The sequence below is a fragment of the Nuphar pumila genome, chromosome 16 (assembly GCF_984573655.1).
Source record: "Nuphar pumila chromosome 16, dmNupPumi1.hap1.1, whole genome shotgun sequence".
NCBI classification, from domain to species: domain Eukaryota; kingdom Viridiplantae; phylum Streptophyta; class Magnoliopsida; order Nymphaeales; family Nymphaeaceae; genus Nuphar; species Nuphar pumila.
The window spans coordinates 2,876,754-2,896,915 of NC_143264.1; the positions used below are offsets into that span (position 1 = coordinate 2,876,754).

Consider the following 20,162-nt stretch of genomic DNA (forward strand, 5'->3'; position numbering starts at 1 on the left):
CAAGGCAGGGCAGGGCCCGTTTTTTCCCGGTCCATTGCCATCCCTACCTGACACCAGACCTAACTGCTAAAATGTAATGTTGCGTATAGATATCTACATCTCATAATCAGAGTCCACTTCACAGAAAGGGGAGAAAGCAGACTCCAATGAAAATAAACCATTATTAGAAAATTGCTAACATTAAAGGGCAGTAACATTATGACCTAAGAGAACAGGCAATAACATCAGAGGCGAACCACAGAACTCGTTGTTTATAAAAATTAAGAAATAAACACCAATCCAGAATTGCAGGTTGGTACTTCCAGAATTTATGCCTATACCAAAAACGGCAACCAAACGAAGATATAAGCATTGTACTCTATTCCTGGATCTTGGCCTGAGAATCACCATCATCATCATCTGTGCCAAAATATCGATCACCAAATTCACCCATACCGGGAACAACACGGAATTCTTCGTTGAGGCCGGTTTCTATCTCTGATGTCACAATCTTGATTCTTGGAAATTTCTGGCATACCACATGTATTCCTTGGGGGGCCTTCATGAATTTCCGGGACACAGAACCATGGGAATGTGATCAGAATTCAGAAATTGAAACAAAATGCGAGGATGAGTGAATGCGTTCAAATCATTTAAATGATTCTCTGTGATAGACTATGAGAGAGAAGCACTGACTAGGAGAAAACAGAGAAACTCACCGAAATTAGATTTAGAAATATGATGTTAGACTCAGGTACTCCTTTCCGTAGTAGAAGGGAAACGGCTTGAACTGCTGAATTCCCTGTAGCAAAACAGAAGTTTGATGCTTCAGGAGAAAAATAACTTTAGAATACGTTTCTGCTAGAACAGAATAGTTGTTTCCTCCAGTTGTGCATTAAGTAGATGTATGCTACAATTCAGTATCGAACATGTGTAGGTTCGATGATTAAACAGTATCTTTTTTAAAATGCACATTAAATTAAAAAGCTATCTCACATGGACACTTCATTAAGGTACTGTCACATGTATCAATACAACAACACGATATCAGATGTCAATCTTGTGTTGGACATTTGTGGAATATTCAATCTTGTGTTGGACATGTTCTGTAACTTCATATAATTTTTCATGGTCTTCAATCTTCACTCAATTTGGACACATTATTTAGGGCCTGTTTATTTCATTTTCCATAAGGTGGGAATGGAGAGGGCACTTTTCCCATGCTTGGGGCCCACACAGTTGCCTGCATAGATGGTGGGATGAGAATGTTTTCATAGGCGAGGTGTGACTGAAAATGCCATGAAAAGTGTGAGGGGAAAGGAAAAGTTGCCAATTCAGCGTGGCAGCTCATCTCATTCCTATCTCTCCATGCTGCTGTTTGTTTCATTCCAAGGTGAGAAAGGACTGAGCTTTCATGCTAGCTCGGCCTTTTCTCATTTCATGAGAGTGAAACAAACAGGCCCTTAGGGTGCATTTGATTACCTTGGATCTCTGAGAACCGAGGTTTAGTGGATCGAGGCATGGGGCCCATGCCTTGATCCAAACTATTTATAAATGGAGAATCTCAAACCTCGGTTTTGAGATCCCTGTTTTACGCCAACCCCCGCCCCCCGCCCCCAAACCGAGGTTTTTAAGTCTGAGGGGGGTGGGGGGGTGGACTAGAGAACCTAGAATTAGAGATCTGAAGATCTCTACTCCGAGGTAATCAAACGAACCCTTAATGTTCCAATCATAATGATTTGGAACTGACTACCACTGATTTGCACTTTTAAGATCAACAAAGTCCTACATACCAAGCATATCCATGTCATGTTCCATACTCTCTCTCTCTCTCTCTCTCTCTCTCTCTCTCTCTCTCCAAAAAGTATAATTTAGAGCAATTCATGCTTTGAACAATCTAAAAACTCAAACATACACCATGAATTGTATTCAGCAATAAAACATGTAGTTATGAGTAGGGCTCGTAAACAAGCTGAATGAACCAAGCTTGATGTGTTCAGGCTTGGCTCATTCTTGTGGCAAGCCAAGCCAAGTTTGAGCTCATAATGAGCCCGAATTAAATGAGCCAAGTTCAAGCTCATAATGAGCCTGAGTTAAAAGAGGCGAGTTCGAGCTGGCTTGTTTGTAGAAAAATATATTGTTTTAGAGCTGGATGAAATAGGATTACAAGAAAAATACATGTAAAATATATCTACAAGATATTTTCTAACGAGCTTATACGAGTCGAGTGGAGCCAAGCACCTATTGTTCATATTCAGCTTGCCGAGCCTGTTTTACAAGTTCGAACAAGCTGAACATGAGCTGATCCACAAGCAGCTAAGCTTGTTTCCCAGCCCTATTTGTGAGATGTCTTCTGCCAATTTCTTGTATATTTTATAAATTTTAGCAATAGTTAACACATCACAGCCATATAAAACTAAAAGAAAAAAAAACTGAGACCTGTGCCAAGGATTGGATCTAACAGCAGAACATGCCGATTTGAGATGTCTTGTGGTAATTTCTCATAAATTAACTGCATGAACAAACCAAGTATCAGAAAACAGATTGAATACTAGATCTACAGTCAAGATAAACCATAGTGCCTAACACAAACCTGCTGACCATTATCTCCTTCCCTGTGGATTAGTATCTTTCCAATTTTAATTCCCTTGCAGCATGCTCGCAGTGCATTCTCCATGCTCTCTCCGCTGACATAAATTTCACGAGCATGTCATTGAGGTTTGTTAAAGAGATCTCACCCAAAGGAATATCCCAACATTATGAGCAAGAATGGCATGTAATATGTCCCTTTTGTCATGTCCATGTGACATAGGTTCAGCTAATTAACCTTTGGCAAAAATAAAAAGAAAGAAGAAAATTCATGTTTAAAATATGAAAATTGATTAAAAAAGTAAAAAGAAATAAAAATATCATGATATTTTCATTATTTTGAAAGCATCATAGTATTTTACCTATTTAATCACTTTTCATCATATTGTAATAATATCGTGATATTTCAAAGTATCACCAATATACGTGACAATGCTATGAACTGGTCATGAGATAATGTTGATATTATGGTTGACAACTTCGTGATACAGAATGCTATGAACTGATTTTGTACTTAATCAATGCCTAAGAACGAGTCACCGATAGATCACATAGGTCATATTCGATTGCTTCTGAGGTCAAATACTAAGCACTAAAAGAACTATATTAAACCTAGAAATGTTTTTGAAGTTGAACCGATGCAGAAAAGAGGGGGTATGAATTTATGACTGCAAATAGAACTGCCAGCATAAATGCTTACTCCAATGAAAAATAACAGTCAAATTAACACAAATATTTAAAAGTACCTTCTAATAACTGAGACCCCACAAAGCCTTTTACAGAAATCCACACCGGTGTACACTGAACCTGCATTGAGTGAAATGATGGATACTTTTATGAATCCACTCCTGAAACTTATAGTCATAAGTGTAAAATGACCAGTAGCTCTATGTTACAGCAATCCAGTCAAATAATACTGTAGCAAATCAAGAAAAAAGAAATGTCCGTTGGATGCCGACGCTGAATCTGATTGCATTAGGAATCTACAGCACGTATTGCTTCAATATTAAGATTCCAAAACCAAGCAATTCCATGGATACCATCTTGAAATATACAAGTTATGAACAAAGTCACAGGTTCGAGAAAATAAATTCTCTTTTTTTCTTTTTAGGACTAGAGAAACCATAACTCAAGTGGCAGGAATGCCAGGAGGAAACCATATCTCTGCCCAGCAGTAACAGTAGTAATCATTATCCAGTAGTCCTACTACTTGTTTCCTTTTCCCCCATTTCTTTCTGCATATTCAGTCCATCTTCCTTCCTCATGTCATCTTCTCTTTATGCATTACTATATATTTACCTTTCTTTCTTTACTTATAATTACCCTTTCTTCCGTCAGCTATGTTCTCCCTAGCTATGTCACATAGTTAGGGCATGGGTTCGCGTGCAAACTCATGTGTTTATATATATATGGTGGTTCTGTACCATGATACCATATGGTGCTACACTCTTGTTTGCATAGATCAGGCCACCAAATGGTAAATCTAACCATACAGATGTGTTCAGCATGGTTTATTTACTATGTTAGAAGGTTTTATCATGTTTAATACACCATAAGATTTTATTTTTGAGAAGGTGAAAATAAATGGCTCACAATTCATGAAAATAAGGGTGGTTTAAAAATGGTATAAAACATCATATTTGAGTCAACTTTAACACATGAAAATAATAAATAGAATCTGCTAAACATGATCCAACAGTCAGATTTTGCTTTTGGAGGTTAGATCTATGTAAATCAAATATGTACCTCCATAAGCTATGGTGGTACAGTACCACCATAGAAGTGCCCAAATATATATATATATATATATATATATATATATATATATATATATATATTCCATAGAGCCTAGCTGTATCCTATTTTCCTCTTTACTATACTTTACATGGAACAGTGGAGCTTCACTCTTTAAACCACCTTATAAAAGAGTCAAAATGGAGCACCTTATCCATGGGTTAGATTTCACCTTGGTTGAACTCAAGCAATGACCCCAATTTAAATAAAAAGTGGTGACAATGAACAAAGAGATAATTCTGGTTCCAAATGCAGAACATGATGATGGGCTGCTGCAGTTAGCTGCTACTTGGATGGATGATGGCCTAAGTCACAGGGATTCGGCTAACTGGGTGCCGCACCCGCTTCGACGCAGGTGCGCGTGTGGGTCAATGGACCCTGGGTGCAGTCAACGCACCCAGGGTCATTTTTGTCCAAATTTAAAACTAAAAAAAAAGAAAAAACTCGATGTTTTATTGCTTGAGAGGAGGAGGATTAGGGCAAAATACTTTTGCCCTAATCCTCCTCCCCAGCCTCCCTCCTGAAGCTGACGCCGACATCGCCTCCGACGCCAACGCCGACGTTCTCCGACTCCTTCCAGCCGCTCCTCCTCACTTATCAGGTACGTCTCTCTCTCCCACTCTCACTCGCTCTCTCTCACAGTCTCACGAGCTCTCCATCACTCTCAATCTCTCTTCTCTCACTCTCAGTCGCTCTCTCTCTCACTCTCAATCGCTGTACCCTTACCTGAAAACCTACACCCGCAAAGGCACCTGTACCCAGGTTATCTTCTTGTTGGTTTCTGCTATTTTTTGGAACTGTTATGTGAACATTGGTCCCTATATGTGTGCCAGAAAATGGCCATTATGAATAGGTTTCTGATATTCTGTAAAGCTGTCAATGAAAGCGTGAGCCGTTATTAAAACATTATAACGTTAATTATTCTGTAAAACATAGGTTTCTTGTAATCTGTAAATGATTAACCTGTTAATGACAAGTTATGTTTTAGATAAACATATAGATTCCATCACCTCAAGTGGCTGCCTACGAAAATCAACATCATCCTTTCTTAGTTCCACCCTAATGAACAAATTCCTTTTCCCGCTCAAACTCACAGTCAATGGATAGAGATACAGACAATGCAGAAGCTGTGAAAATGGTTCACTTTTTGTGGTCGCACAGAAGTCGAAAGCATGGAACTGCAAAGGCACAGTTTGTATTCCACCTCAAAAAGAACATATGGCTATTATAGAGAGTAAAAGAATAGGAAAAAATGCTATTGATAGATTATTGGGATCAACAGTAAGTGAACTAATACAGATAAATCTCCATATATGTCCTCTAAATTGGATGAGTCTTATGCAGAAGATGATAATTGTTTTTTATTTCATTAGTGTTAATGTTGTTAACTGTTAAAACTTATAAATTATATATATATATATATATATATATAATTTTTTTTTTTTTGCCGCACCCGCACCCATGTGACATAGATGATGGCCATGGACTTATGCAAATTATCTTGTGAAATGCAAAAGTGGCTCAAGCTTCATCTACAAATTCCATTTAGTCAAGTTTCAATGCCCTGCTAAATGCAACTCTAAGGAGAACGTTTGCAATGAAAGAGAGGAAAATGTCATAGTTGTGGAGTACTTTGACAAACTCAATGACCGGACTGAAAGAGGGCAATGCTACAGTTGCTTAGTACTTATGTTTATCTGATCAACTAGGAGGCCCTAGAGAATAGCTCCTGATGATCTTTGTACTTGCCCATGGGTCTTCAAGGAAAGCACAATGTATTTGTCAATCCACCAGTATCTCCCACTCCATCCCAAGCTTCTTGTCAGTATGTAAAATTTGAGATGGTGAGTGAAATTAATGATGCAGTTATACAAGGTTCTTTTATGATTTTTTCATTCTTTGACCTAACCCATATAATTCCCCGAAAGATTTCTAAGAAAAAGTACTCTGAAGTTGAGAATCTACATAAGCCAATACTTTCTCTAAACCTGACATAACAGGAAAACTTTTAGAACCTGGAAAATAGCATGTATCAGTATTACTAATGCTAGTTAAATGAGTACTTTCTTATGGAATTAAGTCATTAACAACAGCAAATATCTTAAACAGTTGCCATGATGACCTTGTTATGGCAACCTCATGAATTGTGAAATACAAGAAACAGAAAAGAAAATAAGTGCTACCCTTTCTAAAATTGTTTGGTTGTACTTCCCCTTGACATTGAACATGTGGAAGAAGATACCAACGTCAAGCAGACATGCACACATCAATGAGTCTCTACAAACTCATCATGAACAAGAAAAATCTAATTCTAAGCAAATTGATCACATTGCACCTTACCTGTTGGAGTGATCACCTGTTTTTCAGTAAATGGAAGGTGGCCCAGTCCATGCTCAACAACCTGTGCATGACATGCAGAGGTAGAATCTTGAACCATTATTTGCAAAAAGAAAGACACTTTTACTGCTTAGAGCAAAATGATACTAACCAAACGAATTAAACGGTCAGAATAAAATACAAAGTCATGCTTCGTTGTCTGTGCATCACGTATTAGAGTATGCATACCACGAATCTGGAAGAAATTTTAAGTTACAACCAGAAATAAAAATTGTAGAACTTGAAAGAAAAAGATCAACAAATAAATCAGGTTTCTTTTCAAGTGTTTTACTTAAGATAGGGTTTGGGCAGATCAAAAACTAAACATCCAGCACATATAAGACGTACCTGAAAAGTTGAATGGATAACATAGAGATTTGGATATATTTTGCATAGATCATGCTGTCCAAGTTTTGTATGGATATGTTGCACAATCAGATCGACTGCAACATGGTTATCACCTCCACGAGGTATGATAATATCTGCATACTTCTTTGATGGCAGTATGAAGTCATCAAAAGCAGGCTTCACGTATTTTGAGTACTGCAATGGTTAGAAGAAGGTCGTGAATAAAATACCGGTGACAAATAACAAGATTGTTAAATTATGTATCGATATTTGTAATCTCATATATATATATATTCTTATCCACCCGAAAAGGGTATTTCTGTAAATTTCTGTTTTGCGCATATTCCATTTTGGAATATGCTTGTAACCTTTTATTTCCCCTTCTATTTTTTCTTTTTTCTTTTTCCTTTTTTTCTTTTTGTATTTTCGTTTTTTGTGCCACATAGGGAGGCTCCCCAAAGAGTCGTTGGGGAGCCTCCAACGGTCACATATGTGACCGTTGGGGGCTCCCAACGACTCTCTTGGGAGCCCCCTATGTTGCTCCTTTGCTTCCTTATAAATAGGGGCTTTCCCCTCTTGTATTCTCATGGCTTTGAGTCAAAGCCCAAGTGCTCAATAAAGTGATTCTAATATTTTTTATGCAGTTGTGCATTTGTGAGATTTTGTGAGTTGTGCTTTTGTGCACAAGTGTTCTAAAGTTTTCTTATAGTGCATGTATGCCGAGTTTATTATCAAGAATATTAAGGTCTTGATCTTAGTATCTTGTTGGAGATACTTTTACATGGTATCAGAGCCTCGTTGAAGAAGGAGGATCGTGCATCTCCTCATCTTTGAAGTGCCTCGAAAATCGTGCCTTCAAGCTATTGAAGTTTGAAGTGGATCATCTCTTTCGAGCAATATTTTAGAAGTATCTTTTGTCAAGAAAGATTTGAAAATCATTCAAGGTACGTATTATTTTCTATCTTCCATCCTCTCTAATGGGTGAAAAAGACTCCCACTTCTCCCTTGGTTTTAAACTTAGTGGTTCGAACTATCATGTTTGGGCCGGCAATATGGAAGCCCATATCAAAGGGAAAGGCCTTTGGGGGTACATTCAAGGTTCAATACCGGAACCCGAACCCAAACTTACAATCATAGAAAAAGGGGATATTAAGATTCTTGAAGGTGAATATAGACAAAAAGCCCTAAAAGATTATTCAAAAAAGCATGATAAATGGGAGATGAAGAACTTCAAGATCTTGTCTTGGATTTTTTCATCCGTAGAAACCAAGATCAACGCCAACATCATTAAGTTCAAGAAGGCCTCCAAAGCTTGGTTGTACCTTGAAAAAATGTATACTTCAAGGGACTTATCTCACAAGTATTACCTCCAAAAGAAGACATTGACCCTTTAACAAAACGATTTGTCTATTCGGGAATATTTTGCCGAACTTTCATCTATTTGGGACGAGCTTGTTATGCTCGAACCAAAATGGAGAGGAGAAGCAATTGAGTTAAGACACAAACAACTAGAGGAAGATCGTTTTTTCAATTTTCTAAATGGACTTAGACCCGAATTTGAGCAAATTCGGTCATCTCTTCTATCCGCCTTCACATCTCCCTCTATTGAAGATGTAATCACTAAGCTAAGTGGTGAGGAAACCCGTATGGAGATTAGTAAGAATAATCTTAGCATCCTTGCTACACCTAAAAATGATTATGAAGCGGTTAATGCATTGTCAAGACCCGAGAATAATATGAAGGCCTACAAACCTCCTCATTTCGAAAATCAAGGTCAATGAAGAAATGATCGATATGGCAAAAGAAACTATAGCAAATTAACTTGTCATTTTTGTAAAGAACCCGGGCATATCAAACCCATTTGCCCCAAATGGAAGAAAATTCTTGCCGCGGCTATGGTGTCCCAACAAGAGGAACGACCTTCTTCATCAAATGGGTCTCTTTCCCTTCAACAAATTGTAGATGCTCTTCAACCTCTTCTCAAAGGAGGCATTTCCGAAGCCGTTATGCCATCCTCCTCATCTCTCGGTAAGACCTCTTGGCTCCTAGATTCTGGTGCATCGTTTCACATGACTCTGTTTTCTTTCCGATTTTTCTAAAAATTCTCTTCCATCTTTTGTCTCAACGGCAGATGGAACACCACTTGAAATTAAAGGAATGGGCAGTTTTGAAAAACAAGACTTCTTTATTCCAAAAATTCGTCTTATACCAAAAATAAACTTAAATTTACCCTCGATTTCTCAACTCTCGGACTATGGTTGAGATATAAAATTCTCTTCTAATAAATGTTGGATACAGGATCTCCAGCCCGGGAAGTTGATTGGGGAAGGCTCTAGGATAGGAGACCTCTACTATGTTGATTTTCTCAAAATTCCCAAGAACCAATTTTGCAATGTTGCTCAAAACAAAGATATTCATGTATGGCATAAGAGATTGGGTCATCCCAACATTGTTAAAATCTCTTATTTGCCTTTTGTAAAGCATCTTTGTAATGAAAATTTTGTTTGTAATGAATGTATTCTTGAAAAAATGAAAAGTCTTCCTTTTACTCAGAGATCTATGTTTACAACAAAACCTTTTGAAATTGTTCACTCCGATGTGTGGGGTCCGGCTCCGGTGATATCTAAAGAAGGTTTCTCATACTATGTTATCTTTGTGGACGATTTCACTAGATTGAGTTGGATATATTTTCTTAAACATAAACATGAAGTTTTTTCAATTTTTAAAACATTTCATATGATGATTTTAAATCAATTCAATGGAAGTTTAAAAATTCTTAGAACCGACTCCGGTGGCGAATATCTTTCCATTGAATTCAAAAGTTATCTTGAAAATCATGGTATTCTCCATCAAAAATCTTGTCCTAAAACCCCACAACAAAATGGATTGGCTGAACGAAAACATAAGCATATCATTGAAACCACACGAACCTTGCTCATTTCACAGAATATTCCGAAAAGACTCTGGGTTGAGGCAGCCCTTACATCGGTCTATCTCATAAATGGACTCCCATCAAAAAATTTGAACAAGGTTTCACCATTTGAAAAACTGTACGAAAAAGAACCTGATTATAGCAGGTTAAGGGTTTTTTGATGTAAATGTTTTGTCCTTACTGATAAAAATGACAAACTCTCCCCCAAGGCCATTCCTTGTGCCTTTCTTGGTTATTCTAAAACTCAAAAGGGTTTTCGTTGTTATGATATTAAAAATGATAAACTATATGTTTCCATAAATATAAGCTTTTTGGAAAATCTTAGTGGTTTCCAAAAATTTGAACCTAATGACGAGAATGTAGACTATTCTTTTTTGTTTGATCTGTTAACTGAAGATGATGAAACTAGCAATGATGAGTTGAATCAGAATGACTCAAGTAATAATGAAACTAGTCTTGTGCCCCCTTCGTTTCATCAACATGTCAATGAGGAACCGCATAGAGATCCCATAACCTACACTTATAGAGATAGAAATACTTTCAAAAGTGCCCTCGAAAGATATGATGATGCTAGTGGGACTATCCCTCCAAGTTAGGAAAACCTTCGTAGGACCGAAAGACATAGAAAAGCCCTTCTAGGTTCATCTCATATGAGTCTTTTTCACCTAAATATAGAGCATGTCTAAGCGTCATTCACTCTTACGTAGAACCTAGAAACTTCGAGGAAGCACGAAAATGTCCTGAATGGATAGTCGCTATGGATAATGAACTTGAAGCTCTAAGGAGAGCCAAGACATGGGAATTTCAAGATCTTCCTAAAGATAAGAAAACAATAGGGTATAGATGGGTGTTTAAGGTTAAGACTAAAAGTGATGGTTCCCTCGAGAGATACAAGGCTCGTTTAGTTGCAAAAGGATATAGTCAAGAATATGAGATTGATTATGAAGAAACCTTTGCCCCGGTAGCTCGAATGGTCACCGTCCGATGTCTTATAACCGTTGCCTCAATCAACAAGTGAAACATTTATCAAATGGATATTAAGAATGCTTTTTTAAACGGAGATCTAAATGAAGAAGTGTATATGGATGCTGCTCCTGGAATGGAGTCTCCTAAAGGAAAAGTGCTTCGCCTTCGCAAAGCACTTTATGGTTTGAAACAAGCCCCCAAGGCTTGGTATGATAGATTTAACTCCGTAATGTAAGAAAATGGTTTCTCATCCTGTTTTACTGATACTGCTTTGTTTGTTAGAAAGTCTAATGCAGAGATTGTTATTTTACTTCTATATGTGGATGACATGCTTATAACCGAAAACGATTCTAAAGGGATTAAAAACATAAAATCCATTTTAAAGGATAGGTTTGAAATGTCTGACTTGGGATTTTTAACTTATTTTTTGGGAATTGAAGTAGCATACTTTCATAGAGGGTATTTTTTGTCCCAAACTAAGCTTGCATCTGAGATTATTGACAGGTCAGGTATTACGAATGATAAGGTTTGTGAAACTTCTGCTATAGTAGGAGCTAAAATGAAGATTGATGATGGTTTTCTTCTCTCCGGTCCTACTCCCTATAGACAGCTTGTAGGATCGTTGATGTACCTGAGTATTACCAGACCAGATATCTCACATGAAGTGCATACGGCAAGTCAGTTTCAGCATGCACCAACTTCTATTCACATGAGTGCCATCTTACGAGTCGTAAGATATTCAAAGGGTACTCTAAATAAGGGAGTTTTTCTGTCATCCTCTTCTGAGTTAAAATTAATTGCTTATACTGACTCTGATTGGGGAGGTGACCCAAATAACCGTCACTCTACCACTGGTTTTTGTGTATTCTTAGGTGACTCTTTAATCTCATGGAGATGTAAAAAGCAACAAAAAGTTTCTCTATCTTCGACTGAAACTGAATATCGTGTCATGGCAACTACTACCATGAAAATTGTATGGATTCATCAACTGCTTGAAGACATGGGGATCACTATTGAAGGGCCCACTAAGCTATGTTGTGATAACAAGAGTGCAATTTACATTGCCAAAAATCATACTTTCCATGAGCGGACTAAGCACATTGAAATGGACTGTCACTATGTTCGTGAAGCCTACTTGAAAGGAGTCATTGATCTACCTTATGTTACTTCAAAATATCAGTTGGCAGATTTTTTCACCAAAGCCTTATGTGCACCAAGATTCAACTTTCTTCTTGGCAAACTCTCGATCATCGTGCCCTAAGTTTGAGGGGGGATGTTAAATTATGTATCAATATTTGTAATATCATATATATATATATATATATATATATATATATATATTCATATTTATATAGAGATACATATACATATATACTATGTATATATATATATATATATATATATTCTTATCCACCCTAAAAGGGTATTTCTGTAAATTCCTGTTTTGCACATATTCCATTTTGGAATATGCTTGTAACCTTTTATTTCCCCTTCTATTTTTTCTTTTTTCTTTTTTCTTTTTGTATTTTCGTTTTTTATGCCACATAGGGAGGCTCCCCAAAGAGTCATTGGGGAGCCTCCAACGGTCACATATGTGACCGTTGGGGGCTCCCAACGACTCTCTTGGGAGCCCCCTATGTTGCTCCTTTGCTTCCTTATAAATAGGGGCTTTCCCCTCTTGTATTCTCATGGCTTTGAGTCAAAGCCCAAGTGCGCAATAAAGTGATTCTAATATTTTTTATGCCGTTGTGCATTTATGAGATTTTGTGAGTTGTGCTTTTGTGCACAAGTGTTTCTAAAGTGTTCTTATTGTGCATGTGTGCTGAGCTTATTATCAAGAATATTAAGGTCTTGATCTTAGTATCTTGTTGGAGATACTTTTACAAAGATAACTCGTGAAAAATCATCATGTTAAAGGATATATGATACTGGCTTTGATCCTGAGACCCCTTGTCTAAGATGGTTCAACTCTACAGGTCCAGTTATAACATTCAACCACTATGCTAGGAACCTTTTTTGAACTAAAACTCAAACTATTTACACTTAAAGGATGAAAATGAGCAGAAAATAGAATTTAAACACAAGGAATAAGCCACTTCAGGGGTTTATGCTAAATATGATAGATGAACTAGGGAGATCCATGGATGTTGGAAAAACACATCCATCAATTCATATAAAAAGCTTACAGCCAGAAAACAAAAGTGGAAACAGTGGCATGAAAAGAAAATTTGTTTAAGAGAAACAGAGAAGTCCACAAGGAAACTAAAGACTGGCTTAGCAAGTGTCCAAAATATTAGTTAGAATCAGATAATTTGTTGAAAAGCACATGGGAACATCATTATCATTCAACTTACAAGTGGAATTTATGAAATACAAAAAATAACTAACAGAAATCCTCTATCACGAAGAATTATTTGAGAATTGTTAATAGATATCAAGGTCTTAAATAGTATAATATAGCGGATCCATATTCTAGTAGCAATACATAGAATGAAAGTCAACCATCATTTCAGATTAACGGCAGACAATTGTTTGAACTTAATGAAAAATGAATTCAGGAAATACACAAGCAAGTTGCTCCATTTCTTCTTGCATAGTATAAGTTACATCCAAGCACCTGGACATTTTTATGCACAAGCATCTGGCTTATCTATATTAAAAAGCGATACAGAAAATACTGGAGAAGTGCCACTAAAATTTTCAAAGAGGTTTGAAAAATCTGCTAACCTGATCAAGCACCATTCTAACATCTCTCCCTTTCTCAACAGTGTCACGTCTTATTCTTCTTGCCAACCGTATATCAGCATCTGCACTGGAAATTATTGTTAACTTCCCCACATGTTCTATACTAAAAAGCAAAAGAGCTTGAAAGCTTCATACTATTTTAAATTTTTACAGTTCTCTCACTAAAAAGAGGAGGAAAAAATTAAAGAATTCCACTGAATCACATTCAGAAATCTAAGCCTTCTTCTAGTGGCTCAGATTTGTGGAAGCGCATGATAAATGAAAGGACGCCGAGAAAATACAGGAAGAAGTACTTTCAACAGTCACTGGTCGCTATTTGTTTTATTATTTGAAAGACAAATGAATAATCAACTAAGGAATTATTTGTCACAATACTCACAATGAGATAGCTGACTACAATAAAACAACCTAAACATAACAATACCTAATGACTTGGCAGAAAAATCTACACAACATATCCTTGAGCAGGAACTAAGAAATCCAAAATAGACAAAAATTGCATGTAGTCAGAGAAGAATAGATGAAGGAAAACCTGTATCAACAAAGATCTTCATGTTCATCAAGTCTCGGACTTGAGGATCATGCAAGAGTAGTATGCCTTCTAAAATTATCACATCTGCAACATTGACCTGTAGCAAAATTCATCAAGTTCACAAATAATCATGGGTGAGAATTTTAGATGAAGTTCATCAGCTCATAGTTATCATAATTTGACAACATTCTGTTTAGATACTCATGTCAACAGTCTTCTAAGACCCAATAAAAAACATTTACCAATAAAACAGACTAATTTAAATTAAAAGAAATAATGATAAGCCATCTAAAAGGGAAAAAAAGGAAGTGATGCATGCATTAGAAAATGCATACTATCTATCTAGCATAAAAGTAGCTGACATTTAGAGTCTAATAGGCTACAAGTTACAAGAATAAAGTAGACAAAACAAAGCAATCATAGCACAAGCAGCTTATGGAATTTGTTGATCGTCATGATCACCAATATAATTGAGAAGGAGAACAGAAGCAGGCAATAGCAAGCTCCATATATGGAGCAATAAAAGAAACAAACAAGAAGCATGTTCTTGAAGTTGACAGTCACAAAGATATCCTAGCGATTTAAGAACATGCAAGCCCTTCATTAGAGTATATCTCAAAAGTTAACTTTAACACATCCTGATTGCGATGAACAATGCCGCTTGTTATTGGTTAGAAAGAAACAACATTTTGCCAATCTGACCACTCCATAAGCAGTTCAATGGTACCTTGCGAGTCGGTCCTGCAGAGTTTTTCCTAAAATCATAGTTCGGAATATCAACTGACTGTCCACGTTTCAATTTCTCCATGCAAGAAAGTAGCTTTTCAGTGTCAAAGGCATCTGATAAAAAAACAAAACAAAACAAAAGATCATGATGAATTGAATTGAAGAAAAAGTTGACACAAGCCAAAGAAGCTTTGCTTCCACTCTTAAGTCAACTTTATCACATGATAAGCAATTTCCACCTTTCTAACTGATTTTCTCAATGTCCCAATGAATGCAACGCAAAAAGCCGCATGAACTGAACATTGCTTGACAGTACATTGTTCTTTTTAGACATATGGATTTAATTCCAACCTGGTAAATTTTGCATCCAGTTGAGCATCTTCCTCAACTAGTGCTATCAAAACCGTAATTTGTCATTTTGGTGAGGGAACACATTTTTGACAGGATCCGATGGGAAACAATAAACCTATGAATGCCAAAAGTAAAAGCTTACAGATGGTATAGACACAGTCCAGTAAATGAACTATAACTGGTACATGAAAAGAAAAAAATATTCACCAGGGTGATCAAAATTATACTCATGAGCTCGCTCTAGATCCTCTTCTGTCAGAGGATGATAAAAAGAATCCTGCAATGAAAGTTCTCATATTTAGGAGTTGGAATCAAATAATAAAAATAACACAAAGCGGATTTGTAGGCATAACTTTTGAAATTTTGAAATTTGAAGTGAAGGCAACCAAAACACGTTCATAGAAGGAGCATTCTCCTTTAGTACTCCACTAGTATGACTAGCACTTCATGTAAATCTTCATTATTCGTGTCATTCCCCTATGTTACCTGGTCCTAGACACGTGAGTTCAGCATCAGACTCCATGTCTAGAATTCAACACTAGGTATGTGGACACATTCTTCCTTAGTGATCCACTAGTACATCTAGCACTTTCATGCAAGTCTTCACTATTCATATATCATTCAGCATTGCAAAAGAAGTAGTGAATCAATTTCAACTGTGCTTGCTCTATTATGAGAAAATATGCCTGTAATTATTCATTACACACTTTGGAATAAGCATTTCAATGTATGAAGCTGCTTAGGATAAGCAAGGAATTTCTTCCAAACTTATTTAATTGGTCCAAATGTTCACTATTTTATCAAAAAAGAGAAAACCTGCACTGGTTAATACCAGATTGATTCTAACATACAATTAATTGCCCAAACTGAAGATGGAGCCCATGATCTGACATGCACATATAAAAACAAATAAATAAATATACAGAATTACACATACATATGCATGTCTCTTATTCACATAACAGCAACGACACAAGGATGTGACACTTGAAACAAACAACAGTGCCCTGCACTTATGACTCGCATGTAATTTTTGTTCTTCCTAAGATGCTACAATATCCAGGCCCTGTCTCTGGACAATTTAAAAGGTAGCCAAGAGGCCCAACCTTGTAATTCTCTTCATTTTCCTCTTGTTTTAACAATAAATGTATGAGAAGGTCAAAATCCATCAGCAAGTTAAGGCCAAGAATATCTAAGAGTGCTACTAAAGATGGTTATGATCGAGGCACAAAGAAATAAAAAAGACACGAACCTGGTAATAATATTTCTTGTTTCTGCAGCAGATTTCCACTTTGGAAGGTTAGTTAAAATATGTTACAGTATATAACCACTGAGAAAGAAAAATTACTTGGCTGATGAGAACAACACGATGATCTCGAAGCAGTTCAAAAATCATTTCACACACAGTGGTCTTCCCAGATGCTGTACCACCAGCTACTCCTGCATTCAGTGAACAAGCCCTTACATATAATTTGTTTAGGAAACTCATATGAAAAATACTCATGTTATAGCATGCTATGCAATGTAAAAAGTAAGCAATGGCTGGCATATCAAAGGCCTTAAACTAGAAGTTTAACTTGATGATAGGGACTACAGTTAGCTACGGGGCATGCATGTTTCATATTTTATGGGAAAGCATAAAAGAAAAGCAACATAATGGCAATGATAATATCAAAATATAATCAAACCGATTCTAGAGAAAAGTTTTGGTTTCACTCTACAGATCTTAATTCTTCCACCAAAGAGAATTATGAGGCCCCAGGAAGCCCCATGAATCAATCTAGTGTATATTTTCATGCATTTCTTGATATTCTCATGATGAAATAGCCTGAATTCAAACTGAATGTTTGTTAGGATAAGTGATATTTCCAATATTTCTACATTATCAAATGTGAAAAAATACGAGAATGTATTGGTGCATTCATATGTTTCAAATATTTAGATTTTCTTTTTTAATATCGTTTTAACTAACGTCCAGCACTTTATTTACTATTATTCTGTTGGTTCACTTGCATCCATTGAGTTTTCATTCATATGTCAAAGACATCCTAAACAAACTCAATTAGTTTGCATCTGATAGTGAAAGTTAAGAGAACAAAATTACCACAATTGAGATATCTCAGAGATTCACAAAATCAGATTGCAGCTTACCTCTTTTTGGTTGCTTAAATGTTAACTACATTTTACAGTATAGTGTAACATTTGAGTCCTCCCCAAGTCTACATATCAATATATTTTGTTAATTCTACCTTATGCCATCTTCTGTTTTTTATGCTCAGTGTAACCCATCTTTAATGCCAAAAGCATATCCACCAAGAACTTACCAATTATAAATGGTTGCTTATGCACACTCTCAGTTTTGGAAGTTGTTGGTCGCTCTGCCTCTGAATTTGATCCGTTCATGCCATCTAAATGGAGCCCTGAGTAATGAGCTCCTGCTGATTTCTCAAGAAGGTGCACAGCATCCTTAGGCCCCATGAAAACCAACAGAAAACTACAACAAAAATATTATAGAATCAACAAAGTGAGATGGCAATCGGCTTTTCAGAAAACATATAAAATTCTCTTTGCCAGCCTAAGGTCCATGGTTACAGAATAGCAATTTTGCCAATACCAGCACCAATAAGCTCAACAAATTGAAGAAGACTGAGCTTCTCGATGATACCCAAACACACAAACAACAGGTAAACTTCAAGTTCAACTATTGCCAAAACCGTTCAATTGTGTAGTTGGGTGTTGCAATCAAACTGAATTTGGAGAATCAGTACTCTGCCCAGATGAATAGACCAAGGAATCAAATGAAGAAACTGAGACCGGTTTCACAACAAGGCCATGATCAAACTGATAAAAATGCTTCAAAATGGTAGAGAAAAGCCAATTCTTTTAGAGGACGTTTGATTGCACCAACCTTCAAAAATATCAGGGAAATGTAGCAATGATTCGTGCTAAGGAGCACAATGTAACATTCCAAATTATCCTAGATTTCTGATCAAGTGGGCGCACTCAAATACCCATTCAATGCCAAATAAACCGGAAAGAATCTAAAAAGTACCGCATGATTCATTCAACAGGCTCTCTAGAACATAAAATTTCAATCAATGCGTTCAGTCTGAATCTGTTCCACATACAACCCGGAAAATATCAACTTCTCCCAGATTTCTGGATAAGTGGGCGCATCATGTTTCGGAGAGAGAGACAGAGAGTCTGTTTCGAAAGGAAAAAAGAAACGTTTCTCTATTACGGAAAAAAAAAATCCATCAATGCGAACCAATCTGAATCTGTTGCACATACAACTTATAACAAGATGTTCAAAGGAAAAACAAAAAATAACGCATCAAAGAGCAAAAACTAAAATATCCCCACTACTCCCAGATTTCTGGATAAGTGGGTGTCCCAGATTTCTGGATAAGTGGGCGCATTCAAATACCCACAGCCCCCAATGAATTCATAAAGGATCAAACTGACACTTCATCGCTCACACAACAGAGAGAGATTTTGCTCCGAGAAACAAAATCGCTCTTCAGAACACAAAAGTTAGACCAATGCGTTCAATCTGAATCTGCCGGAAACGCAAACCAGAACGAGATTTTCAAACCGACGCAACGAAGAGCGAAAAAAAAAGGAAAAACTGAAAAACTAGATAACAGAAGAACGGAAATGCGGGTGATCGAGAACTCGCACCTCCGAAACGAGACTAACGTCCCGTTCTCGCTCGATCTATTTCCTTCTTTTCGTGATATGCGAGATCTCAATAGTTCACGACCGTCGAAGAAGAGGAAGAGAAGAGAAGAAGAAGAAGAAGAAGAAGAAGGGCGCTCTGCTCCAACCGTTGTTCTCGCTTCTCGGGGGCTCTATAGCGTAGCGACTCTGCATCAACCATGGCATCCAGAAACGACCACGTTCTTCGGAAATTTATTGGGAATGCCACTCCTCTTGCCGTGGAAAACGCACAACAATGGCAGCCTTAGGGCTGCAGACACTCCGCAACTGCCAATATGGATCTGGATCCAACTTAATAGTCTTAGGATCCAAGTATGCACCGGAGATTGGATCCCGGTTCCAACTTCCGAGTAGGATGTAAACGGGTTCGATTCGGGGCGGATCTGGGTATTACCGAGTCTGACCCCATCGGATCTGGAGTAGGATGGTCATAATCTAAAACCAATTATGAACCCGAGCATTTTAAAACCCGATATTTATGTGTATTTGGATTCAAATCTTAGTCGGATTCAGATCTTATTGAGACTCAAACTCAGATTCGGTTGAAAAACTCGATACCTAGTACGAGTCCAATTATTAATCAGATATGGGCTGTCAATGGGTTGGGTTTGTATCAGGTACCTGACCCAACCTGAATTCTTGTGTATGGGCATAAAAAGTGTTGACCAAAATAATATTCGGGTCGATCCCGAACCTGAATTATGCATTATATGAGCGGGGTTTGGGTTATGATTTTTGCCAAGTACTCTACCCACACCTAACTTTTTTGCCTGGTACACGAGCCTAATGTTTTATATGTATTTTAAGTAATAATCTTCTGAAATTATATGGATCCAGGCCAGAGAAATAGGGATGGCAGTGGACCGGGGCAAGGCCAGGGACAAGGTCTCCACTCCTGCCTCGTTTCAAAGTCCAAACTTTCATCCCTGCATCCATCCCCGTACGGGGATGGATTTCAACCTCCACCCCCGCCTCCATCTTTGTTTCATGTCCTCCATCCCGGGTCCAAACAGGGGCAAGGTGGGGCAGGGCCGCGTTTCCCCTTAGTCTATAGTCATCCCTTAAAAGGATTGGGGACGGGGCAGGGCAGAGCTAGGCGAAGAT

At 37.3% G+C, this 20,162-nt stretch overlaps 1 protein-coding gene across 1 annotated transcript; it reads right to left on the reverse strand.

The window, feature by feature from the left end:
• Positions 1-147: 147 nt before the first annotated feature.
• LOC149812675 (uridine kinase-like protein 4) lies at positions 148-19,225 on the reverse strand. The gene is made up of 15 exons (XM_089992509.1): positions 19,020-19,225; positions 17,663-17,832; positions 16,687-16,778; positions 15,546-15,615; positions 14,989-15,101; positions 14,262-14,358; positions 13,712-13,791; positions 7,087-7,281; positions 6,851-6,934; positions 6,703-6,763; positions 3,315-3,375; positions 2,573-2,666; positions 2,419-2,491; positions 699-781; positions 148-538 (listed from the first exon to the last, which is right to left on the reverse strand). Exons 2-15 carry the CDS (start codon positions 17,814-17,816, stop codon positions 359-361), a joined length of 1,437 nt encoding a protein of 478 aa, XP_089848635.1. The 5' UTR covers positions 17,817-17,832; positions 19,020-19,225; the 3' UTR covers positions 148-358.
• Positions 19,226-20,162: the final 937 nt, after the last annotated feature.

Bases quoted from the DNA above. Each gene is read 5' to 3' on its own strand.
- LOC149812675 (XM_089992509.1), bottom strand. From the start codon at position 17,816: ATGGGGCCTAAGGATGCTGTGCACCTTCTTGAGAAATCAGCAGGAGCT. The intron at 14,359-14,988 runs GTACCATTGAAC...ATTTTGCTACAG, and splicing joins CTGCAGGACCGACTCGCAAG to GTCAATGTTGCAGATGTGAT. The intron at 6,935-7,086 runs GTACGTCTTATA...AATTTCTTCCAG, and splicing joins TTATCCATTCAACTTTTCAG to ATTCGTGGTATGCATACTCT.